This window comes from Dendrobates tinctorius, unplaced genomic scaffold (genome assembly GCF_039654945.1).
Source record: "Dendrobates tinctorius isolate UK_male_01 unplaced genomic scaffold, ASM3965494v1 ptg000293l, whole genome shotgun sequence".
Taxonomy (NCBI): Eukaryota; Metazoa; Chordata; class Amphibia; order Anura; family Dendrobatidae; genus Dendrobates; species Dendrobates tinctorius.
The window spans coordinates 13,042,473-13,068,234 of NW_027361960.1; the positions used below are offsets into that span (position 1 = coordinate 13,042,473).

Sequence of the window (25,762 nt, forward strand, 5' to 3'; positions counted from 1 at the left end):
CAATGCAAGCGGGGGGTCAGTAAAAAGTGCAGTTTTGTGGCGGATTTGCCCTGGCATCACTTTCCTATAGGCCTGGTTAGGGCTGTGTGGACAGAAAGTTACTGCACTTGTGTAAAGGGAAACAATGTTGCACTGTGTGTAAATCCAGGCCATCCATACAATGGGCTGAGGAGGACCGGCCACTGCTGCAGGTACATCACCCGGGGCCGGCCATTGTTATGGGGGAACCTGGGCACTGGCTGGCGTGTGCCCGCTATGCTGGCAGCTCCCACACCCCGAGCACAGGCGCCATCCACCATCAGCACAGTGACACTGCTCGGACGCCTCGGTCCCCGCACACACAGATCAGCGAGTAAACAAAGGGCTGGCGGCACTTACTGGTGTGTGCCCGGCCATGGGCTCCGGAGATGCCGGCAGACACTTGGTACATCAATGATGGGCAGCAGCTCGGGGAACTTCCAGCCTCATCACACACGCTCCATGGCGACCAGAAGCAGCAGAGCTCGGCCCGGTAAGAGGTTCTGCAGCAGCCTGGGTGGAGCAGAGCGGCGGCTGCCAGCTGTGATGGCTCGGTGCAGCAGGCCTCGGATGGGGAGGATGCCCGGGCACCAGCTGCCCTCACATGGAATGCCCGCTATGGAGGAGGCAGCCCCGCCGCTCCCGTGTCACAGCCCGGGCACACGGCTCGGAGGCCCCCCGGGAGGCTCCGCACTGACGAGGACCCCGCTGCTGATCGCTGTTTCCTCCCTTTTGTTCCTGCACCGTGCAGAGGAGCGGGGCCAGTGACCATTACATGTCACCGGATTCTCCCGTGCCGTGCGCCCTCCGCTCTGCAGCAGACAATGCCGCACCTGCTCCACCACCGGTCCCTAATGTAGATCCATTAGTTGCGGAAGCGCAAGGTTACAGAACAGGAGATGCGCGACCATCGACCTCGTCCGCGTCTTGCCGAGCGCTTCTCCCCCTCCCACCTCACACACCGAGTCGTGCCGTCATCCCAAGCCTCTTAGCTCCACCCAGCGACTTCTCTAACTGTCAGCGTTAGGTCCGCCCCTGCAGTGTTCTCATTGGGCAGCAAAGAGACCCCGCCTACGTTTGCCATTGGTTCTACGCAGAAGGGTCTGTAGTATCATGGGAAATGTAGTCGATGCAGAATAGACGGCCGCGCTTAATAGAACATGTTGCTGGCTAACATAAACTACAAGTCCCAGGAGCAAACACCACAAGCCTGTGCGGTAAAAGCTCCGTTCTTCATCTACGCTATTTTCTCCATAGTACTGCGCATGCGCAGGTCAGAAGAACGAGCGCTGCCTCCACTAATGTGGAAGGCGGGTGTGGAGTGTGCGGGAACTTCTCAGGAGTCGTGGCGGGTGAGTTACAGGTCCTACTCTGACATCCCACTGGTGTAACACTGGGCTTTTCCTATGTGAGTGAACAGATACACGAGGGTGGTTGGGGCAGATACCCGGATGCAGGCTCTGGTGGCTGTACATGTGACGTGAGCAGGCAGCACAGGAGTAGGAACTTCTAGCCTGACCTAGCTGGTGTGTAGTTAGAGGGATTGTTCGGCGCTTCAGGAATACTGGGTGCATGGAGCTGAGGGAATCACAGTAAAGGGCTCTGCTCACATCAGCAGTATGGGATTCCTCTCTCCTGCTGGACCAGATGTGACTTGTATTGTTTAAAATGACTGCATTTGTTTTTTTATGTATACCCCTCCTCACATGTAAAGCGCCATGGAATAAATGGTGCTATAATGATTCTTTTAGAAGAATGTGGAGTGGGCGGGAGTGTAGCTCTGCGTGGGCGGGAGTGTAGCTCTGCGTGGGCGGGAGTGTAGCTCTGCGTGGGTGGGAGTGTAGCTCTGCGGGGTGTGCGTGTAGCTCTGCATGGAGAGGGGTGTGTAGCTCTGCTTGGGTGAGTATGTAGCTCTGAGGGGTGTGGGCAAGTAGCTCTGCTTGGGGAGGTGTGTGGGCATGTAACTGCGAGGGGTGTGGGTGGGCGTGTAGCTCTGCGTGGATGGGCATTCAGCTTTGCATGAGGTGTTGCTGGGCGTGTAGCTTTGTGTGGGGAGGGGTGTGGGCATGTAGTGCTGCGAGGGGTGTAGGTGGGCATGTAGCTCTGTTTGAGGAGGGGTGTGGGCGTTTACCTCTGTGTGGCGGGCGTGTAGCTCTTCATGGGGAGGGGTGTGGGTGGGCATGTAGTTCTGCATGGGTGGGCGTGTAGCTCTGCATGGGGAGGGGGTGTGGGTGGGCGTGTAGCTCTGCATGGGGAGGGGGTGGGGGCGGGCGTGTAGCTCTGCATGGGGAGGGGTGTGGGTGGACGTTGAGCTCTGCATAGGAAGGGGTGTGGGCGTGTAGCTCTGTGTTGGTGGGTGGGCGTGGAGCTCTGCATAGGTGGGCAATGTAACCCTGGGTATGGTCGGGCATGTCCACCATGTCCTCTATACTGTAGTACGGCTGCCGTTGCTGTCCCTACACTGCCAAGCATCCCCTTGCCTGCGCTATATTGGCTCCCTACTATGCTGCTCTTACCATAGCCATGCTATTGCACGCCTCTACTGACCAATGTCTTTAACTACTACAAATGCTGGGAAATGTACTCATGCTTTTGTACCCCCAAGGAACTGCTCTGAAAATAGAGGCCATTACTTCACATTCCAACCATTACAGTCCGCCTGTCTTGTCTTTATTAAAGTAATAATTTTTAGGTGGCTTCTGAAACAAGCTATTACTCCTTCGTTTAGCAAACCTCTTTATACAATCCAAACAGGGATGATTGGTGCAACCAACTGTATGAAAATGTCACTGCCTCTGTTTGCACCATATCTCTATAAACAGCAATGCATGCATCTGCCCTCGCCACCGACTCCCCAAAGAGAGACAACTATTTTGAATGTTTATTCAGTCTTTTATGTAACCTAAGGCCATGTGTTTGTATTACACTTTTCCTCTGACTGTACCTCTTCTGGTTTTGACTTCCACATACTGAGGTAAAAACTGACCAAATACTGAACGTGTGAACGTGGCCTTAGCGTCTGATACTGCAGGGTGTAGTTAAATACGCTGTTGGTCATCACTTGTTTTTCCCTAGACAGATAGGTGGAAGTCATTTGGACATGAAAAAGGCAGTTTGTATTACAGAGCTCAAATCCTTTCCAATTGCCTCCAAGGCGAGCTCTGTGTTCGAAACATATTTTCTAGGAAATCAGAGGTTTTTTAACCCCTTAATGATGGCCGATACTCCTTTCATCGGGGTGCATGTGACACCGCAGACATGGATATGGGTAAGAGCCATTCATGATATGACTCGTCTCACCACTACCGGGGATGTTACTCAGAATTTTACTGATCGTACAATATACAGGTGCTTCTCACTAAATTAGAATATCATCAGAAAGTTTTTCAGTTCTTCAATACAAAAAGTGAATCTCATATTATATAGTCATTACAAACAGAGTGATCTATTTCAAGTGTTTATTTCCGTTAATGTTGATGATTATGGAAGAGGGGCGTGGCTATGCGGTGGTGAGGGAAGGACGCACGCTGCGAGAGCTCCTGCTTATCCTCCATACATCCTGAACATACCGCCTATATATTGCTCTGGATCTGGCGGCACTGGGTGTCCGCTGGTGTTGGGACCCCCCCGGGGACTCTGAGGAGAGGCACAGGACGGCTCCGGTGAGCGGAATGAGAGGTCGGGGCGGACAGCGGGGAGCGGCGGCCATCTTGGGCGTGCGCTCTATCAGAGGGAGCGCGGCGTCCAACTTCCAACGCTGCAGCATTGCAGAGATAGTGACCTGTATCCTGGAGGATAGGAGGGGTATGCGGTGAGTGCCCTGAAAAACGGGCCCTGCATTACTCCCTCTCTCTGCACTGACTAGCTGACCTGCTGGTGCCATTATTGTAGGGGAACCTGCTCCCCCTCCCATTGCTGCTGTCTCTAGGGGTGGATTTCCCTCCCCCTCCCCCCTGCCATAGGAGCCTTGGTGATCTTCTGTCTGCACAGACTCTGCTCCCGGGCTATAATAATAAATAAACTGATCCCTGCTGTGTATATAATTGAAACGGGAGGATTTCTGGACTGTACAATTTCAGTTCTACTGACGTATTCCACTGCTCTTAATCATGAATCGATCTAAAGGATCGACGGCAGCAGAAAAATTAAAGGAATTTGTCAGACCCGACCCTTCTGAGAGTGCACGATCTCTACGGAATGCCCCCTCACAATCTCAGCGTAAAAATCGTCCCCCAGAGGGTGGAGAGGAGGCCAAACGGGAAGAAATGACCCTTAAGCTGATGCAGGCTATCTCCCTCACTAGGACATCCCTGACGGAGAAAATGGAGGATGTCTACACTGAGGTGAGGAGACTCCGTCATGATATGCAGGCCATGAGGGGGCACATCACGGAGGTGGAAACGAGTGTCCCAGGTGGAGGACACCATTACGCCTAGGGAGGCTAAGTTAACCAAGGTAGCAGGATCTATGAAAGCCTGGAGGCAAAAGGCAGACGACCTAGAAAACAGAATGCGCCGGAATAACATCCGTGTCATCGGTCTGCCTAAACACTCTGAAGGTCAGCACCCTGAGCAATTCCTAGAGGGCTAGCTTAAGACCTCTCTGGGAGATGAATTCTCCCTGGTGTTCGCAGTTGAGAGAGCCCACAGGGTTCCCACCAAGCCCTTGCCACCGGGAGCCCCACCTAGACCCTTCCTGGCACGTCTCCTCAACTGTAAAGACAGAGACACCATTCTACGCCTCGCACGACAAGAGTCCCCTCAAGTACAACAACGCGGTGATCTCAATCTTCCCGAACTTCTCCATGGAACTCCAGAAGCAACGTGCACAATTCATCGACATCAAGAAGCGGCTCAGGGAATAGAACATTGTATACTCCATGATTTATCCGGCTCGGCTTCGGGTGGTCCACGGGGGTTCCTCCGTGTTTTTCACGGATCCAACGGAGGGTACCGAGTGGCTGCGGTCCCATAGAGGATCTCCTGCGAAGGAATCCTAGTGTGTATACTTTCGTCTGGATCCCTTAATTGCAGGCTCAATCGGAGCTCTTCTGGCGAGCACCCAGATATCTACAATACCGGACACTGCGATCAGTGATGGTATCCCCTTGTTTATTTTTTAATAGGAGCGTGGGACTTTGCTCCTATGTTACTAGGTTTATATCTTGTTTTCTTTTTTTCAAAAGATTTAGTTTTAGCTTTAAATGTTACTTAGGTAGAAGTTGCAGCCAATGGAAGTCCTACTATCTATGTGATGTCTCTGGGTTCTATTTGGGCACCGGTACGCAACATGTCCAGATAGGTGAAGATGGGTTCTGAATTAATATACATGACATGGAATGTGAGGGGTATCAAACCCCCCCGGAAAAAGGTTAAAGTATTTTCACAAATCAGGCACTGTCACCCTCACATTGTGGCTCTGGTCGAGACGCACTTGACCAGAGATACAGTTTGGAGCGTACAAAAACCATGGGTTCAGTGGTCTATACACGCATTTCACACCAGTTACTCCAGGGGTGTCTCATTACTAATACATAGGGACGTTAGATGGGAGGTTCGGGAGGCGCGGAGGGACTCTGAAGGGTGCTTCATATTTGTGTATGCACTGACTAACTCTAGGAAATATGTTATTCTGTGTGTTTTATAATCCCCCTCCAGCAGGCACATCAATTCTCCAGATAGCATTGAGTTTTGCTCTGAATTACCCAGACGCAGATGTCATTTGTATGGGGGACTTTAATTTGGTTATGAATAATCGCCTTGACAGATTGAGACTGGATGATGGGACACAAGGTGGGACCCCTGCAGCGGCTGTGTCCCCATTATCACAGTTTATAGAAGGTAGTGGATGGTTGGACCTATGGAGAACGCGCCACCCAGAGATAAGAGAATATACTTGTCATTCATCCACTAAGTGTTCCTTGTCTCGCATAGATTACATTTTTGGATCTATTGGTCTGGCAATGTGGGTGGATAGTATTAAGCATGGGAGTAGAGGGATTTCAGATCATAGCCCAATCATTCTTAAACTTAAATATGGCCCACCAGGTAGTAGGATGACATGGAAATTAAACCCTTTCTGGCTGATTTCGTGTCCTCCCACCCCGAACCCCGGAATGTTAATTTATTTTGGGATACCCTTAAGGCGTACTTGAGGGGCTGCCTATCTTCCACGATCTCCTACATCAAACTGGTGACGTCGGGGGAGGATGACGAAATAGAGCAACGATTGAAAGATTCTGAGGCAGCTTACATAGCCGATCAAACTAGTGGTAATAGAGTGGAGTGGTTGACTGCCCAAAGATTATATACTCCACATATAGACTCCAAATCCAAACGTAAATTATTTTTTACTCATCAATCCTACTTTGAACTAGGGAACTAGTCTAGTAAATTTCTGGCCTATGTTTGTGTTTGCTTACACATGCGTTGTTTCGGGTTGTGCGGCTAACGCAACATGTTGCGATTTTGAAGGTGGCAAATTGCCGCCTCCATACGCCCCCCCCCCTAATTTTGCCACAAAAAAATGGGAAAACTTATTGACTCGTGTATAAGCTTGGGTGGAAAATGCAGCAGCTACTGGTAAATTTCAAAAATAAAAATAGATACCAATAAAAGTAAAATTAATTGAGACTTCAGTAGGTTAAATGTTTTTGAATATCCATATTGAATCAGGAGCCCCATATAATGCTCCATAGAATAATATGCCCCATATAATGCTCCATAAAGGTTATGCCCCCATATGCTGCCCGGTGGAATATGCCCCCATATGCTGCCCGGTGGAATATGCCCCCATATGCTGCCCGGTGGAATATGCCCCCATATGCTGCCCGGTGGAATATGCCCCCATTTGCTGCCCCGTGGAATATGCCCCCATATGCTGCTCTGTGGAATATGCCCCCATATGCTGCTCTGTGGAATATGCTCCCATATGCTGCTGCAAAAAAAAAATGCCATACTCTCCTCTCCTGCTCAGGACCCGGCACCTGTGATATTCACCTGTCCGGGGTCCATCGCTGCTCACCACTGTCTGCGCGTCCTCTGATAGTGACTGTTCAGCCAGCAGAGGGCACAGCGGGCACTAACCACGTCACCGCGCCCCCTGCTGGCTAAACATCATGGACACAGGAAGAAGCAGACAGCGGTGAGCAGCGTGGGAACGAGGACAGGTGAATATCGCTATACTCACCCGTCCTGGAACGTCTCTGCAGCCTCGCTTCTCCACGGTCTCCCTTCCTGCCTTCAGCGGTCACGTGCGCATATTCATGAGTTTAATTAGCAATACCACGTGACCGCTGAAGGCAGGAAGGGAGACAGTGGAGCAGCGAGGGGGCTGCAGAGAGTGCCAGGACAGGTGAGTATGATCTGTGTCACCCCTGCCCCCACTGACCCCCCAGGTATATATGACTCGTGTTTAAGCTGAGAGGGGGACTTTCAACCCAAAAAAATGGGCTGAAAATCTCAGCTTATACACGAGTATATACGGTATGAGTTTCACTTTTTGTGTTGAAGAAATGAAATTAACTTTTTGATATTCTAATTTTGTGAGAAGCACCTGTATATCATGAAGTACCTCACCCGTATGGTGCTATGAGTTTGCTGCTGTACCTTCTCGCTTTTTAACTAGTTGCACTGTCGCTTTACTCATTTACTTAGTCTAATTTAAGGCTACTTCCCTTTGTGTTCTGTGGCGATACACCATATTTTGGTGCACCTAAGATCTAAATTAAATAGTTCTGTCATTGATAAGTTTTTCTGATGTAAGTATTGCCTTGTAGTATACTATATAATTTTTTATTAAAAATACATTCTTTTGTGACTTGTGGATTATATGCTCCATGTTTTCTGTTTTAATGTCAGTTAGAGTTCCTATGGCTATAGCCTGCAACAGTGCTATTAGGCTTTGGACTGTCCTTTTAAAAATATGGTTTCTGTATCTGAGATCCAGTATTATGCTTTTCAACGGCAGCAGTGAAGGCTGCATTCATATTTGCGGTTGTGTCCGCAGAGTTTCTGACGCATTCATCTGCATGCGTCGCGTTTTCCTATCTTTAACATTGGACACAGGTACATGCGTTTGTATGCGTTCGACCACGTTTGCTTACACATGCGTTTTCGGGTTGTGCGGCGCGGCTAACACAACATGTTGCGATTTTGGAGGTTGCAAATTGCCGCCTCCATACGCTTGCGGAAGGAATGCATCTAAACAACGCATTAAAGTCTATGGGAACGCATGTGTACGCAAGCACGTGTACACTTTGCATTTTGCATACGCAAGAATTTACATAAGTCACGCCCATTGGGCGTGGCTTGTTTAAATTCAAAAATTTGCCGGGAAAATAGCGCTTGTCAATTGTCCGCATGGGTTTGCATGAGGTTGCGGATGACACGCTGCGTACTCAACCATAAATGTGAACCTAGGCTAAGGGTACTTATTCCTCAGTACTGCTTTTTAGCGGCGCTGAGATATAAGGGTATAGTGCCTCCCAGCGTTGGAAAATCTTTGGGGTCTCAAGCTACTTGGGGTAGCTGAGACCAGGGCTGTGGAGTCGGTAAGCCAAACCTGCGACTCCGACTCCTCAATTTCCCTTACACCGACTCCGACTCCCACACATATTGCTTATATTTAAGTGAAAAATTTGTTGTAGTACAATGTGAACCTCAGACATTTAATCATTTTTATGATCCCATAATCAAGATATTTAGATAGAACAGAATATACCGGGTGAGTCATAAAGGACGGATGTATTTGAAGTGGCTATAACTCACCACCAGGTGGAGGTAGAGATGTGCGGGAGGCGGGGTTATGTTTGTGAGGTGAAAGCATTGTTTTTATTTTAGTTTCAGTTTAAGCTATGGTGCCGTGGACGATAGAACATCGCGTTTTTGCGTACGACAGTTTTGTCAAGAATAATGAGTGTATCACAGCCGTTCAGCGTGAGTTTCGGCGTCATTTCAATATTCACAGAAATCAAGCTGTTCCCGCTCGTAACACTATCCTACGTTGGGTTGAAGCACTCCGTACACAAGGTACACTAATGAACAAACGACCACCGGGGGCTCCACGAACGGCACGTACCGCTGCACAGCCCTAAGGTAACGGTGTGGTGCGCTATGGGCAAATATGGCGTGATCGGTCCGTACTTTTTCGAAGGCGATAATGGCAATACTGTTACCGTGAACTCACAACGTTATATTGCCATGATAAATAACTTCTTTGTTCCTGAGTTACGACGGCAACATATCCCCATCTCTAGTGTGTGGTTTCAACAAGATGGGGCAACGGCCCACACAGCCGGAGCAACAATGAACGTTCTTCGCCCTCTCTTCCCTGGTCGCATCATTTCCAGGTTTGGCGATATTAATTGGCCTCCTAGGTCCCCAGACCTGTCCATGTGCAATTATTACTTATGGGGTCACCTCAAATCACGTGTATACAAGCTTAAGCCTCGATCATTACAAGAACTGAAGGAAGCTATTCGAGTGGAAGTTGCCCAAATCGACAGAGTTGTGTTGGAACGTGTTGATGCCAACTTCCAAGAACGCCTTTGGAAATGCATCACTGATAATGGCCACCACATGGCAGATGTTGTTTTCCACACTTGAATTTGTCAAATGCTATTAGTATACGTAACCAAATCTGTGAATACATTTATATTTAATAAATATTTAACGATTTTATGATTAGTTTAAAAACGTCCGTCCTTTATGACTCACCCGGTATATTGGTGTACTACCCGGTTTTCATTCTTTTTGGTACAGATACGATATGGATAGACAGATATGGATAAATGGATAGAGCAGATTTCTAATCTGCTTTTGCTATTGAAAACATTATCTATGAGCTCAAAAACCTTTCAGGTGATGCGGATTTTTAAATAGATGATCAGCTTTTGCAGCTGAAAAACGTATCCTCAAAAAACACAGGAAAAACGCTGTGTGTGAATGTAGCCTTAGATCAGGAATAGAACAGCCATTTATAGGACATTTCATAACTTTCCCAAATTCCTATGAAAAAATATTCAGCACATCCTGCATTGAATTACTGTACCCAATTTATTATATATTTTAGGAGTCGGAGTCGGTCCATTTTATACCGACTCCAACTCCGACTCCACCAAAATGAGCACCGACTCCGACTCCACAGCCCTGGCTGAGACCCAGGAGAACATGATTCGGGTTAGTTTTTTATGATCCTCTGTCACGTGAATGCGGTTATTCACTGAATAACACCGATCGCACAAGTCAAGTATTCAATTAATTTGTCTCTCTTCTGATATGATCTAGCATATCAGAGAAGAGAGAAATGGGGTCCCCCCCGAGACCTCCCGTTACCTCCACCATCCTCAGGTCGTGCTGCTCCATCCCCTAGCCCTCCTCATCATCTTTCTGGAAGAAAACGGCAATCGCAGTGCGCCTGCCGAGATCTGCCGGCTGGTTCCCAGCAACAATAAGAAATCTTTCCTATTAGTTCATTTTTGTCACTGCGATGGTCTACCCCCCCCTCCCCCAGTTCGAAATCTAATTCAATATGACTACCTAATGTTATCTAATTATGTGCCATACTCTTGGGGTCAAAATGCTCATTATACCCCTGGATAAAATCCTTGAGGGATGTGGTTTCCAAAATGGGGTCACTTGGGGGGAGTTTCCACTGTTTAGGCACATCAGGGGTCTCTAAACATGACAAGGTGCCCGCCATCGATTCCATACAATTTTGCGTTCAAAAAGTCAAACAGTACTCCTTCCTTTTCAAGCACTGCCATGCGCCCAAACAGTGGATTTTTCCCCACATATGGGGTATTGGTGTACTCGGGAGAAATTGTACAACAAATTTTGTGGTACAGTTTCTCCTGTTACCCTTGTGAAAATAAAAAAAAAGTTGGGGTCTAAAGTAAATTTTTTGTGAAAAATGTTAGTTTTTCTCCTTCCACATTGCTTTAGTACTCGTGAAGCACCTGACGAGTTAATAAACTTCTTGAATATGGTTTTGAGCACCTTGAGTGGTGCAATTATTAGAATGGTGTCACTTTTGGGTATATTTCTGTCATACAGACCCCACAAAGTCTCTTCATATGTGATGTGATGTCCCTTTTTTTTAAATAAAAAAAAAAAAAAAATGGTTTTGTAAACTTTATTGCAAAAATGAGAAATTGCTGGTCAACTTATAACCCTTAACTTACTAGAAAAAAAAAAGTTTCCAAAATTGTGCTAAGTAGACACGTGGGAAATGTTATTTATTAACTATTTTGTGTGCAATAACTCAGATTTAAGGACATGAAAATTGCTAAATTGTCAAATATTTTTGCCAAATTTCCATTTTTTTTTTTTATTTATTTTTTTTTTTTTTCATAAACGCAAATCCTATTGAAGAAATTTTACCACTAACATGAAGTACAGTATGTCACAAAAAAGTCAGTGGGATCTGTTGTGGCATTCCAGAGTTTTGACCTCATAAAGTGACAACGGTCAGAATTGTAAACATTGGCCTGGTCATTAAGGTCAAAATTGGCTCAGTCAATTATGAAATTAATTTTGAGGGGGAGATCTCTGCAAACATGGCAAATTGTATTATCAAAAGATCTGCTCATCTCTACTGGCAGGCATTTTAAATACACTTTTTTTCTTTTTTTTTTTTTTTTTTTTTTTTAATAGCATCCCCTTCCTGAAATAACTGATTTGCCCTGATAAGATGAAAAAGCCTTTACTTGCATCCTGTGTCAGCCCTCTCCCCGGGGCTCTCGTGTGATGTTTTGACACTTGACCCGGGCACCCAGTGAGCGCTGGAATCAGTTGTCCATTGAACATGACGAGAAGTCCAGGCTGCAGCTGATCCCTGGCTTCCTCTTCATGTTCAATCCGTACGTAGGCGGGGCAAGGTGATTAGTGATGAGCAAGTATACTCTTTGCTCGGGTGTCCTCCGAGTATTTTGGCGTGCTCGGAGATTTCGTTTTCGTCATCTCAGCTGCATAATTTGCGACATAAACATGCTGAATACATGTGGGAATTCCCTAACAAACAGGCATACTACACATGTATTCAAGCTGTCTAGCAGTCGCATATCATGCAGCTGACACTACGAAAACTAAATCTCCGAGCACGCCAAAATACTCAGAGGACACCCGAGCATGCTTGGGGAAAACGAGCAACGAGTATACTCGCTCTTCACGGTGATTCCACATATGATTGGGTGCCGGGGTCACGTTTCGCTACACCTCACGAGAGCCCCTGGGGAGAGCGAGTGCAGACACCGCTGAAATGGCCTGAGCACAGAAGGGGAGTGTAGTATAGGCTCTCTTTTTTTTTTTATTTTTATTGGTGTCATAGTAGTAGGCTAGGCAACCCCTTTAATTATGTCTGTGCTGTTTGCAGAATCTTCAGTGTATTATATGAATAGCTTCTAAGGCTATGTGCACAAGTTGCGGATTCTGCTGCGTTTCCGCAGTGGTTTTGGCCCTGCAAAAACGCAGCAGTTCCGCTGACCATGTACAGTACAATGAAACCCTATGGGGTTTCAAAAACGCTGTGCTGACGGTGCGGATTTTTCCGCGCGTTTACAAACCGCAGCATGTCAATTGTTTGTGCGGATTCCGCAGCGGTTTCATACCTTTACCATAATAGAGGTGTGAAACCGCAGACCAAACCGCAGGTCACCTTACCTGCGGTTTTACCTGCGTTTCCGCACGGGAAAACCCGCTGCGGAATCCGCAACGTGTGAACATAGCCTAAGGTTTCTCCTAGTCAGCTGTCAACAACAAGCAGAAGGCAGGAAGAAAAATATCAAATTGCAAGTGCCAAAAGCAACAGTAAGCTGTGTTAAGAAACTCAACCTTCTCTGCAGATTAAGAGGCTTCATGTGAAGTATTGCCTATAACAATCCTCTGATATCAAAGTTGCTTAATGAGACCGTTAAATAGTACATTTGATAAGTCACATGGTTAACTGAGGGATGAGGACCAGATATTTGGCTTGTAAATTTTAGTTGTACTTGTACACCTATCTCCCGTCAAAGAGCAAATGATTCCTTCCTGATCTGTTTCCCCAATAATTTTTAGGAGCCGGAGGTATGAGGTACAGGTAGCCCTATATATTGTAGTGTATGGAATTAAAGTATTGAAGTGTACAATGGGGAGATCCAGATAATGTGTGACCCTTTCCTCTAATTGCTAATGAGGTAATGGTAACCCTACTTGGGCTGTGGCAGGCAAGGCTTGCCTTTTACTTAAGTTGAGCTCCCGGCAGCGCTCGTGTTGTAACGGCTCCTGTGCCCACAGGACTACAATTACATAAGTTTACGTGAGTATGCTGGAGCCCCTTCCTGACCGAGTTGTAAAATTGCATCAAAGGGTGTGAAGGGGTGATAAAGGGAGCCTGTCATCCCAAAAATGCCTTTAACACCTTTATGACCTTAGACATATCCATACTTCCCTGTGGCCTGATACTTACAGACCTAGGACGTATGGATACGTTTAGGCGATTTTGCGCACGCAGATGCTGTGCACACGTGATTGCCGCCGAGTGTAAGTCATTCTGATAGCTGACACCCAACACTCAGTGCCAGGAGTAGTCCTGCCCCGCTCCTGACACTTTAACCCCCTAAATGCTGGAATCAAAGTCGACCGCAGCATTTCAGGAGCAGGCAGAGGATCATGCACAGTGCAAGATCAAACTAACTTGTGTATGCAGGGCTGAAAGTCTATAAGGTATAGCAATTCTCCTGCATTGCTATACCTTTTATAACTGTGATCAGACTGCAGAAAGTGAAAGTCCCATAGTGGGACAAAGTAAAAATAGTACTCATAAATATTTTTTTCTGAAATAAGAAAATATATAAACAATAGCGGTACACCCATTTGGTATCGCTACATCTGAAACGACCCGGCCTATAAACCTGTTTAGTGAACACATAAAGGCAAAAACAATGCTTTATCATCTGTCTATCCTATTTCCGAACAAAAAGTGGAATAAAATGTAATCAAAAAGACAAATATAAATAAACGTGGTTCCTCTGAAAAGGTCATCTTGTCCTGCAAAAAAACAAGCGTCATACAGCTCCATCAGTGGAAAAATAAATAAAAAGATAGTGATGCAAAAATAATTTTTTCTATAATGTAGTTTTTGTGTTAGGCTGAGTTCACACGTGGTGTTTGCCGCGAAAACACGAAAAATAAGCATCCCATGCATTCCTATGGGATTACGCAATGCTGTGCTAATGCTGCGGTTTTTACCGCAGCGGAATCGTTTTGCGGTAAACGCAGCATGCTCATTAATTTCGCGGAATCGCGGCGATCCCGCACCCATAGGAATGCATTGTTCTGCTTACTTTCCGCATGTGGCTGTGCACACCATGCGAAAAGTAAGCAGAACATTTGCGGATGGTACCCACGGTCCGGAGGAGAGGAGACTGTCCTCCGGGCTTTGGGTACCATATCCCTGTAAAAAATAGAATTTATAATAAAAAATATTGTTATTCTCACCTTCCGACATCCCGCGCAGCATTCCCGCCTCTCTCCACGCTCCCGGTCCCAGTAAGCCTTTGCGAGCGATGACGTCCGTTCTCGCAGGATTGCGAAGTCTCGCGGTCATTCGCGCGACGTCATCGCGAATGACCGCGAGACGTCGCGATCCTGCGAGAACAGTCGTCATCGCAGTAATTGTCGCAAAGGATTACTAGGACCGGGAGCGTGGAGAGAGGTGGGACGGCTGCGCGGGACGTCGAAAGGTGAGAATAACAATATTTTTTTATTTTTTACTATTGAGGCCACATAGGCGGCCTCAATAGTAAAAAGTTGGTCACACTCGTCAAACACTGTTTGACGAGTGTGACCAACCTGTCAATCAGTTCTCCAAGCGATACTCCAGATTGCTTGGAAAACGCTAGCAATTCCGCAAGCTAATTACGCTTGCAAAATGCTAGTTTTTCTGCGGGAAAATCGCGGGAATTTAAAATGCGATTTTCCCGCTGAATGGAATTCTGGAATTCTCGCGGTAATTTCCGCGAGAGTTCAGCTACGTGTGAACCCAGCCTCAAAGTGCCAAAACATAAAAAAATTCTATTAATGTTGTATCGTACTGACCCAAAGAATAAAGCTATCAATTTTACCAAACGTGGAGCGACCTAAAAAAAAAAAAATTGCTGGTTTTAGTTCATTCTGCCTCCCAAAAATAAGGAATAGAAAGCGATCAAAAACGTCATGTGCCCGAAAATGGTACCAATAAAAAAAAAAAAAGTCAACTTGTCCTGCAAAACACGAGCCCTAGCATGACTCTGTTGGACAAAATATAGAAAAATTAAAGCTCCCAAAATATGGTGATACAAAAATAGTTTTTGCAATTTAAAAGCGTCTTTTAGTGTGTGACAGCAGCCAAACCTAAAACTGATATAAATCTGGTATCTTTGTAATTGCACCAACCCAAATAATTCACGTAATCACTTAAACTGCACAAGGAACAGCGTAAAAAATAAATAAAACCAATTCTTCACCTGCTGTTGATTTGTTCATTCTGCCTCCTAAAGATTGCATTGAGGCTTGGCTCACATTTATCCTGCGCTGGTCACTTACACAGGGGTTTCTGTGTAAATCTCTGAAATAAGTGATTCAGACAGAACCACTTTTCACTGTTTAAGCAGATCAGGGGCTGTCCAAACATGACATGGTGTTTTTTAATTGTTCCAGCAAATTTTGCATTCAAAAAGTCATATGGCGCTCCTTCCCTTCCAAGCTCTGCCGTGCGCCCAAACAGTGATCTTTCCCCAGATATGGAGTATAGGCATGCTGAGGAGAAATTACACAACAAATTTTGGGGTCCAATTTCTCCTGTTACACTTGTGAAAATAAAAAAAGAATTTTGGGTTTAATGTAAAATTTTTGGGACCCCTCAGTCACTTCAAATGTAATGTGGTCCCTAAGGGAAAAAAATGGTTTTGTAAATTTTGATGGGAGAAAAATGAGAAATCGCTGGTCAAATTTTCACCCTTATAACTTCCTAACAAAAAATTGTTTAAAAAATTGTGCTGATGTAAACATGTGGAAAATGTTGTTTAATTATTTTCTGTGACATCTCTCATTAAAGGGCATAATAATTAAAAGTTTGAAAATTGCCAAATTTTCCAAATTTCAGTGTTTGTTCACAAACGCAAGTCATATCGAACAAATTTTAGCACTGTCATGAAGTACAATATGTTGTGGGGAACAAAAAACAGACTCCGAATCACTGGGATCCGTTGAAGCGTTCCAGAGTTATTACCTCATAAAGTGACAGTGGTCAGAATTGTAAAAAAAAATTGGCCTGGTGATTAACGTGCAAACCACCTTGGGGGTAAAGGGGTTAAACAGTCTGGGTAAGGTGTGATATTCTTGCATTCCACACTTGTCACTTACCAAAACTACACTGTAGAATTAGTATAGTAGCCACTACTCATATTTTACAGAGTGACTTTAATTTCTTAATTCTTGTTTTCTATAGTGTGTGTGTTTTTAAATTATTTTTTTTTTCCAGTTTCCTTCTCACACATCACTAGATAAAACAATAAGATGGCCAGCTCCTCAGAAAGAATCCTGCTTGAACCTTACAAATACTTGCTTCAACTGCCAGGTATTTTTCTGTGTGTTCATGTATTTTCTTTTGTTTGCATAGAATATGTATATTTTATGCAATAGCAAGTTTGGTGGATGTGTGCGTCAAAGCCTCTTCACTTAAAGTCCCGCATCATGAGTAGACAAAATTTGTCACAATCCACTTTGCTTTGCTGAATCTGCTGACCTTCTAGTGAGTATGCTCAACTCTAATGCAGGTTTCTGGAGAGACTGCTATTGAAAAAATAAAAATGAGCGTTCAGCCACCTGTTATCCAACGAGTATGGGTAGCTTTTAAAGAAGCACTCGCATTTAACTTTTTGTGTTTTTTTTTTTTTTTTTTTTTTTTTTTTTAATGCTAGTGTATTGTTAATGTATTTGTCGATCACTGTCTTTTCTGGTATCCATTGCCACTCCACTACTCTTGTCACACTATATGGAAACTCAGAATCTCCAGATCACTGTGTTTTATGTGTGACCCATAATTTTTATAATGTAAGCCTTCTGATGCTCCATAGGCTTGCATTGTAAAAGTCACTGCCAGGTCATGCAGAGTGCAGTGTAATCTCGAGCATCTGTATCATTGTTGGTTGACTCTGAAGAGGACTGGACCAGCACTGGGATACTGGCGAAGACAGCGTTCGGTGAGTTTATTAGCACACGGACACAACACTAACTTTAAGGGCTCATACTCGCATGCGAGAAACTCGGACGAGTCTTGCATGTCAATACATAGAAATACATGCAGCTGATCGCTCCGATCCAATTGGCTGGCGAGACTCGTCCGAGTTTCTCGCATGTGCGTATGACCCTAACACTGGTTTAGTGGGGGAAAAGCTAATAAGAATACTTCTTTTAAGTGACTAATGATTTGTTGACCGGCGAAAGAAAAGCAACTTAACATGTTTTATCAAACCACATTTTTACTGGCTTAAGTAACAAACTTGTACAAATTTCTAGGGGGGAAAAATACATTTGCTAGACTGTGATAAACTTTTTGTTGTCTTTTCCCAGGTAAGCAGATCAGGACAAAGTTGTCTCAGGCTTTCAACCACTGGTTGAATGTCCCAGAAGATAAAACACAGGTATGGATTTACTTTAACCCCTTAATGTCCATTGACGTGCATAGCCCGTCATGGCAGGATGTAAGTTCCCGCACCATGACGGGCTATGCCTGTCGTGCATTTGAACTGTCACTGCATGTAACCACGCAGTGACAGTTCAGTGCCGACAGCTGTCATATATAGAATTGAGAGTCCCCATAGACAGCTGACAGGCACGGCAAGAGGTGCGGGCACCCATGCTGTCGGTCCCCGCACCCGCAATGCTACGATCGGTCTGTCAATGTGACTGACCGATCACAGCATGACCGCACAGGAGATGGTTTTGTAAATTTTGTTGGAAAAATGAAAAATCGCTGGTCAACTTTTAACCCTTATAACTTCCTAACAAATAAAAAATTGTTTCCAAAATTGTGCTGATGTAAAGATGACATGTGGGAAATGTTATTTAATAACTTTTGTGTGACATCACTCTCTGATTTAAGGTTACAAAAATTATAAGTTTGGAAATTTTTGACAAATTTCCCTTTTCATAAATACAAGTCTTATAGTAGAAATTTTACCACTAACATGAAGTACAATATGTCACGAAAAAAAGTCTCTCAATCAGCGGGATCCGTTGAAGCATTCCAAAGTTATAACCACATAAAGTGACAGTGGTCCGATTGCAAAATTAAGGCCTGGTCATTAACTTACAAAGTGGCTTGGTCCTGATTCACTCAAACATATTTGCTGAATAGGAAGAGACTTGTTCGTTTCTGTGGACTACGTGCTAAGGTCTCTTGAATCCACTCCACTGCTTCGCCAGTAAGACTATGTGCACACGTTGCGGATTTGCTGCCGATCCACAAGTGATTTACAGTACAATCTTATTCTATGGGGGGGGAACTGCTGTGCACAAGCTGCGGAAAAATCTGCGCGGGAAACAGCGTTTTTTTTCTCTTTCTCACATGACGGCACCACGGAGAGGGATCCGCCCTCAGGGACAGGAAACCTACAGCTGAAAAAGGCGGTACCTCTCTCCCACATCAGTTGGTTTCTGTCCCTGACGGGGAACCTACAGCGCGTACCTGGAGTCGTCGCAGGATCCGGGGACCGATCCAGACCGGCAATAGGCAGCGGGGCTCCCTGCCTCGGCTGGATCGAGGCTTTGAATAGGCTCTCCCCCCCCCCCCCCCCCCCCGAAGCACCACCGTCGGGGCCGGCGGGCCCTGAGGGTGAGTGGGGAAAGGCAGTGAAGAAATCCTGGAAGCCTGCTGATCCCAGCGAAAGGGGGAAAAAAAAAAAAAGGGGGGCCTCCTGCAGTTTGCGACGGCGGTCACTGCAGGAGAGCTTTGCCGATATCATAAGGGGCCAGGCAGGTGGCGGCGGTCACCGAGGGCCATATAGCAGACCCTGCCATACCGGGGCGGAGGTGGGGGCCCACCGAGAGCCACGAACTGGGCGGGCCTCTGCGGCATACAGCGGGGGCGGCGGCGGCCACCGGAGCCACGTGTGCAGCGACCGGGAGGCCGCGAGAAACCGGCGCCGGACGCGCTGTACATCGGGGGATGGGTGCGTGCGCGCCATGTCGGCTCCTTTAATGGGGGACGCGCAGTGCACCGCTGGGTAATCTGGCGGTGCGCATGCGCGAGACTTCCGGCGGGCCGCGGTACTTCCGGCGGAGCGCAGGGATCCCTGGGAAGGGGGCGGCGGCGGGAAATTTAAGTTAAAAAAAAAAAAAAATTTCCTCTAAAGTTTAAAAAGGGGGGAAGTGGAAAAAGAAAGCGGTCACCATGAGTGGGAAACCGCAGAAGGAGACACGGCGGCGGTCCCCGAAGCAGGGACCTCAGCAAATCCAAGAACAGCGCCAGCGCAACTCTTCCCAGCAGCACAGCAGCAGCGGTCACACGAGATCGCGGCGCAGCCAGAAGTGGATGCAGCAGTGGAGATAATCCCTACGCCTGAGACGGTATTATTCGTTCCACAGGAGGGTGAGTGAACTCTGTGAATGCTGTCTGCTAAATTACGACTATTAATTTTTCTTTTGCAGGGGCGTAAATGCACAACCAAATCTAAACATGTGGTATGTGCTATATGCACGGAGGAACTACCCCCTAAATGGGAGAAAAAGCTCTGTGCGGCCTGCATAGAGCAGACAATACAGGAAGAATCCCCGAGGTTTGCCTTAGACCTCAGAACGTTAATAAAAACTCAGGTCGAAGAGGCATAGATCCCCAGAGTCGAGCACCAGTGAGTCGGAAAACGAACTATCCGACTCAAGTGATTCATCATCCTCCCAATCCTCTTCATCATCATCTGAAGGGGGACGCAGCTGCTTTCCCATGGAGGAGACGGACGCCCTGGTAAAGGCTGTGAGGACAACTATGTGGCTGGTAGACGAACGCCCCAAGAAAACGGCCCAAGATATAATGTTCAGAGGGCAAAAGAAACGGAGGGCTTTCCCGATTAATGAGAAAATCCACTCCCTCATCAAGCGAGAGTGGAAAAAACCAGACAAAAAAGTCCTCCTAACACCAAAGAGGAAATACCCCTTTGACGACCCGGCCTGCTCCTTTTGGAGCAAAGCTCCTAAGTTAGACGTAGCGGTCGCAAAGGCCTCTAAAAAGTTTGCCCTGCCCTTCGAAGACATGGGTACCCTGAAGGACCCAATGGACAAGAAGGCTGAAACCTTTTTAAAAAACGCTTGGGAAGCAGCAGGAGGGGGGCTAAAGCCAGCCATAGCAGCCACATGTACAGCACGGGCCCGTATGATATGGCTGGACCATTTAGATTCTCAAATAAAGGAGAAGGTCCCGAGAGAAACGATAGAGGTCCGTTTCTGTAATGAAGGGAGCAGCAGCATTTCTGGCGGATGCGTCGGTAGACTCAACCAGACTGGTAGCCAGGACAGCGGCCTTTTCAAATGCCGCAAGACGCGCCTTATGGCTGAAATGCTGGCCGGGAGATTTGCAGACAAAAGCCAAATTGTGCGCAATCCCGTGCGAGGGGGAATTCTTGTTTGGCCCAACACTGGACGATATCTTAGACAAGGCCGGGGACAAGAAAAAATCCTTTCCTGGGTTCCCCAGCCAGTCATACAAACGTCCCTTTCGGAACAGGAGGTTTATGCGGCGGAAACCCCCAAAAGGGAACAAAGAAAGTTGGGAGGACAGAAGGAACAAGAATAAGGGATTTATGTTTAACAGAAATCCCGACAGCAAGAAACCACAATGAAGGTATTCCCCGGGTCGGGGGAAGATTATCATACTTTCTCCAGGCCTGGGAGAAGATATCCGCAAGTTCGTGGATACTGGACATAATAAAGGAAGGCCTGAGACTAAAATTCATCTCCCTTCCAAACAACTCTTTCATAATAACCCCTCAAAGGTCGTCACAAGAGCAGTTGGCTCTACAACAAGAAATAGCGAACCTAAGGGAGAAAAACGTATTACAGGAAGTCCCCTACCAAGACAGGGGCAAAGGCTTCTACTCCCCTCTTTTCCTTCGCAAGAAACCAGACGGTTCATACAGGGTGATCATAAATCTGAAAAGGCTGAACAAATTTCTAGAGATCCAGCACTTCAAAATGGAGACGATAAAATCTTGTATAAAAATGCTTCCCCCAGCTTGCTTCATGGCCGTGTTGGACTTGAGGGACGCATATTATCATGTGCCTATTCACAGAGACCACAGGAAATACCTCAGAGTGGCAGTGACGATTCAGGGGGAGTTAAAACATTATCAGTTCAGAGCCCTCCCCTTCGGGCTAGCCATTGCTCCAAGGGTATTTACAAAGGTAATGTCGGAAGTAATCGCCCACATAAGGGAGCAAAACATTCTGATAGTCCCATACCTGGACGATCTCTTAATAATAGGTGGTACCTCTCAACACTGCGAACAACAATTGGACATAGTAATGAGGTCCCTACTGAGCCTAGGGTGGATGCTGAACTTGCCCAAATCCAAATTCATACCAGGTCAGGTACAGGAGTATTTGGGGATAACACTAAATTCAATCGAACAGAAATGTTACCAGCCGCAGACGAAGGTTCAAAAAATGACACAAATGACTTTTTAAGCAGGACACGTCTAAAACAGGGGGAGTGGGCGCTGAGCCAGTTAATTTTCAATCAGATCGTGAAACTCTGGGGCCGGCCACAAATAGACTTATTTGCGAACAGTCAGAACAGGAAGCTGGAAACCTTCTGCTCGATCGATCCCCGGGGGGGCCCAGTAGCGCTAGACGCTTTCACGATACCCTGGGATTATCATCTGGCCTACGCCTTTTCCCCACAATATCTCTCATTCCCTTAGTACTGAGGAAAATAAGGGAAGACAAGGCAATGGTAGTGGTAATAGCGCCCTTCTGGCCACGGAGAATATGGTTTTCCTGGCTGAGTAGAATGTCCGTAACCGATCCCTGGGTTCTACCAGAAACTCCAGACCTGCTATCCCAGGGACCAGTGTATCACCCCCACATAAAAAAACCTACACATGAAAGCTTGGCTTTTGAGAGGGAGCTCCTAAGTAACAAGGGCTTCTCGTCAAACTTGGTATCCACACTACTAAAAAGTAGAAAGCCAGTAACCACTAAAGCGTATGGCAAAGTGTGGAAGAAGTTCATGTCAGTGTCAGGCTCTTGCCCAACGGGTGAAATCCCTGTAGTTAAGATTTTGGCATTCCTACAAAAGGGGTTGGAAAAGGGGTTAGCTACTAGCACCTTAAAAGTACAAGTGGCAGCCTTGGGGGCTTTGTATAACCATGACCTAGCCAAAAATAGATGGGTTAGGAGATTCATTAGAGCCTCAAGTAGGTCTAGGCCGATCCCTCTACACACCACCCCACCCTGGGATCTAAACCTGGTGCTAAACGCACTAACCAAATCTCCCTTCGTACGCCTAGACAATTCTCCTTTTAAAAATATATATGTCGCTTGACTTCCCTCCTAGTAGCCTTAACTTCGGCCCGCCGCATTAGTGACATACAAGCTCTGTCTGCCCACGCACCCTTCACGCAAATTCTGGAGGATAGGGTAATTCTTAAAACCGACCCAGCTTATCTCCCCAAGGTGTCTTCACAATTTCATAGGACCCAGGAAATCTCCCTACCCTCTTTCTGCCCCAATCCCAAAAACAAAACGGAAGAGGCGTTGCACACTATAGACGTAAAAAGATGCCTGATCCAATATTAGGAAGGATAGGCTCTGTTTGTCTGTTTTCAGCGTCCTCGGAACGGTCAGAGAGCATCGAAGGCCACACTGGCGAGGTGGATAAGAGAAGCCATCACCCTATCCTACTCCTCTTGCGGGGCGGCCATACCAGAGGACGTGAGGGCCCACTCAACCAGGGCAGTGGCATCATCCTGGTCAGAGAAAGCCGGCGCTTCAATAGATCAGATATGTAGAGCTGCCACTTGGTCTTCCCCCCTCTACATTTTTTCAAACATTACCGTCTAGACTTGACCTCCTCTTCAGATCTCACCTTTGGGAAAAGGGTTGTGGAGGCGGTGGACCCTCCCTAGATGTACTATCTTTGTAATTCTCTCCGTGGTGCCGTCATGGGGGAAAGAGAAAATCGTAGTTACTTACCGATAACGGTATTTCTCTGATCCCATGACGGCACCCGTACATCCCCTCCCTTTCACACCCACAGGTGTGCACATAAGAGTGAGTTAGTTAGCTTTAGTACTTAGCCACACGTTGCCTCTATTAAGCTTAAGGTGAGTAAATTTTGATTAATTTTGGATTTTTATAACCATTTGAGTTGCAGCTGAGAGTTCTGTGTAATGCTCTGTAAACCAACTGATGTGGGAGAGAGGTACCGCCTTTTTCATCTGTAGGTTTCCTGTCCCTGAGGGCGCATCCCTCTCCGTGGTGCCGTCATGGGATCAGAGAAATACCGTTATCGGTAAGTAACTACGACTTTCCACAGCATGTCAATTCTTTGTGCTGATTCCGCAGCGTTTTTACACCCGTTCCGTTATAGGAATCCGCAGGTGTAAAAACGCATGCCAAATCCGCTCTAAATCCGCAGGAAAACAGCATAAAAAAACTTGTGGATTTTGACCTGCGGATTCTGCCAAGAGGTGCAGATTCCACGCAGAAAATTCCGCATAGCAATCTTCAACGTGTGCACATACCCTTACACTCCGTCGTCCAGGGCTTTTACGTTTACACAATCTTCCTGTGTCCTTAAATAGTCGATGCCACCGCAGAATGCTCTGGTGACAAGGTGGGTCACTTTCATACTGTCTTCAGAACGCTCGCTGCACGGTAACAATTGACTTGCACGTCTCGTATTCTAAAACGCAAAACGCTTTTTCTTGCATAGTCGCCATTTTGTGATCTGATGCCGCCCTGCCACCTGGTGAGTCACAAGGGAGTCTGCACACATGAGTTGCAAACTCGGAGATGTGACCTTTTGATACGTTATTGCATATTGATGACAGTGATATGTTTTGCGATTAAAATGAATGCAAATCCCTATGAATCTTTTTATAATCTCCCTGTATAAAAATTTCTGTTTGTGACTTGGGTATCTTCATTTGGATTAATATTTTTTTTTTTTTTTTTTTTTTTCACTACTAGGTAATCATTGAAGTTACAGAGATGTTGCACAATGCCAGTCTACTTATTGATGACATTGAAGACAATTCCAAGCTTCGCCGGGGTTTTCCTGTTGCTCATAGCATATATGGGGTTCCATCTGTTATTAATTCGGCAAATTATGTTTACTTTCTTGGTCTGGAGAAAGTGTTAACTCTTAATCATCCACAAGCTGTCCATGTGTTTACCCAGCAATTACTTGAACTTCATCGTGGCCAAGGCTTAGACATTTACTGGAGAGATACATATACATGTCCAACAGAAGCAGAATATAAAGCGATGGTGTTGCAGAAAACAGGGGGTCTCTTTGGATTAGCTATTGGCTTAATGCAGTTGTTTTCTTCATATGACAAAGATTTAAAGCCATTGTTAAATACTCTTGGACTTTTCTTTCAAATCAGAGATGATTATGCAAATTTACACTCCAAAGAGTATAGTGAAAACAAAAGCTTTTGTGAAGATTTGACAGAAGGCAAGTTTTCCTTTCCTACAATTCATGCTATCTGGTCAAGGCCTGAAAGCACTCAGGTTCAAAACATATTGCGACAAAGGACAGAAAATGTAGACATCAAGAAATACTGTGTTCACTACCTTGAAAAGGTGGGCTCTTTTGAATATACAAAGCAAACCTTAAGAGAATTAGAAAATGAAGCCTATGGACACATCAGATCTCTAGGAGGAAACCCGGAACTAGTTTCAATAATAGAACAACTTAGCAGTATGTATAAAAATCCATCCTAGTGACAGCAAGTTGCTTATATTAATACAAGCCTATTACTTTAATTCATACTGTTTGCATTTCTAGCTGTATTGTAAAATTCCAAATAAAAAAACAGCTTTTAGAATATTAACACAATCTTGGTTTCATTAGAATTATTTTCCCTCCACTTAGGCATTCCAGTGAAACCTCTGGGGTTGCAAAAATATGTAGGATGTATCTGAATAAAAAATCTGGCCTAGATAAAAAGGTGGCATATCTCAGAGGTTTCACTGTTTACAAGTTAGGCCTGGGGATCTTCTCCAAACTATAACTGCTTCCTGTAAAAAGAATAAATAACCATTAAAACCTGCCTGTCAAGATCTGTGTTTTTGTTTTTTCCTCTTCGCCACGACAGCACCCACTGAGAGAGGGGATCCGCCCCTAGAAACAGGAAACCTACAGAGATAAATGGGGCGGGCTCCCTCAGTTTGGTTTCCAGTTCCTAGGAAGGAACCTGCAGAAGAGGATACCTGGTCTGGTAAGCCGCCCGAGTGCATGATATGAGCAGCGGGGGCCCCAGGACTGGAAGCAGCATTCGGGAGGAAGAGATGAGGTCTCCCCTAGCTGGTAATGCAGGTGAGGCCTCAGTGAGGAGTACGGAGGCTCACTTAATGGGGCAGGGGCAGAGCAACGCGCCCCCCCCATCCCCATAGAGGGATATGCACGCATTACGGGGCATATTACAGCATCGGGGATGTTCGTGCCCCCCGATACAGCAAGGGTGGCTAGAGGTGGCGCTAGGAATAGCGCGGATTGAAAA

General features: G+C 46.1%; 2 protein-coding genes across 4 annotated transcripts in view; one reads left to right on the forward strand and one right to left on the reverse strand.

The window, feature by feature from the left end:
- ARID4B (AT-rich interaction domain 4B) overlaps positions 1–1,043 on the reverse strand; it is a 449,596-nt gene extending 448,553 nt beyond the window's left edge. The window contains exon 1 of one of the 2 annotated variants that reach the window (XM_073560137.1): positions 379–1,043. The gene's annotated coding sequence lies outside the window, so the exon portion shown is untranslated. The remainder of the gene's footprint in view (positions 1–378) is intronic. The other variant, XM_073560136.1, reaches the window with a different exon arrangement.
- A 163-nt stretch (positions 1,044–1,206) lies between these two features.
- Positions 1,207–25,098, forward strand: GGPS1 (geranylgeranyl diphosphate synthase 1). Of its 2 annotated transcripts, XM_073560139.1 has the most exons (4): positions 1,233–1,370; positions 16,519–16,614; positions 17,610–17,680; positions 24,225–25,098. In XM_073560139.1, the coding sequence occupies exons 2-4, from the start codon at positions 16,554–16,556 to the stop codon at positions 24,981–24,983; spliced, it is 891 nt and encodes a 296-aa protein (XP_073416240.1). In that variant the 5' UTR covers positions 1,233–1,370; positions 16,519–16,553; the 3' UTR covers positions 24,984–25,098. The 2 variants fall into 2 exon arrangements, with proteins under 2 accessions (XP_073416239.1, XP_073416240.1); XM_073560138.1 differs by lacking the exon at positions 17,610–17,680 and having other exon boundaries at positions 1,207–1,370.
- Positions 25,099–25,762: the final 664 nt, after the last annotated feature.

What these genes read in the sequence shown, in the direction of transcription:
- GGPS1 (XM_073560138.1), top strand. Translation starts at nt 1,284, where the DNA reads ATGCGCAGGTCAGAAGAACGAGCGCTGCCTCCACTAATGTGGAAGGCG. An exon ending in CTTCTCAGGAGTCGTGGCGG is followed by an intron (nt 1,371 to 16,518) that starts GTGAGTTACAGG and finishes TTTTTTTTCCAG; the next exon opens with TTTCCTTCTCACACATCACT. An exon ending in ATACTTGCTTCAACTGCCAG is followed by an intron (nt 16,615 to 24,224) that starts GTATTTTTCTGT and finishes TTTCACTACTAG; the next exon opens with GTAATCATTGAAGTTACAGA.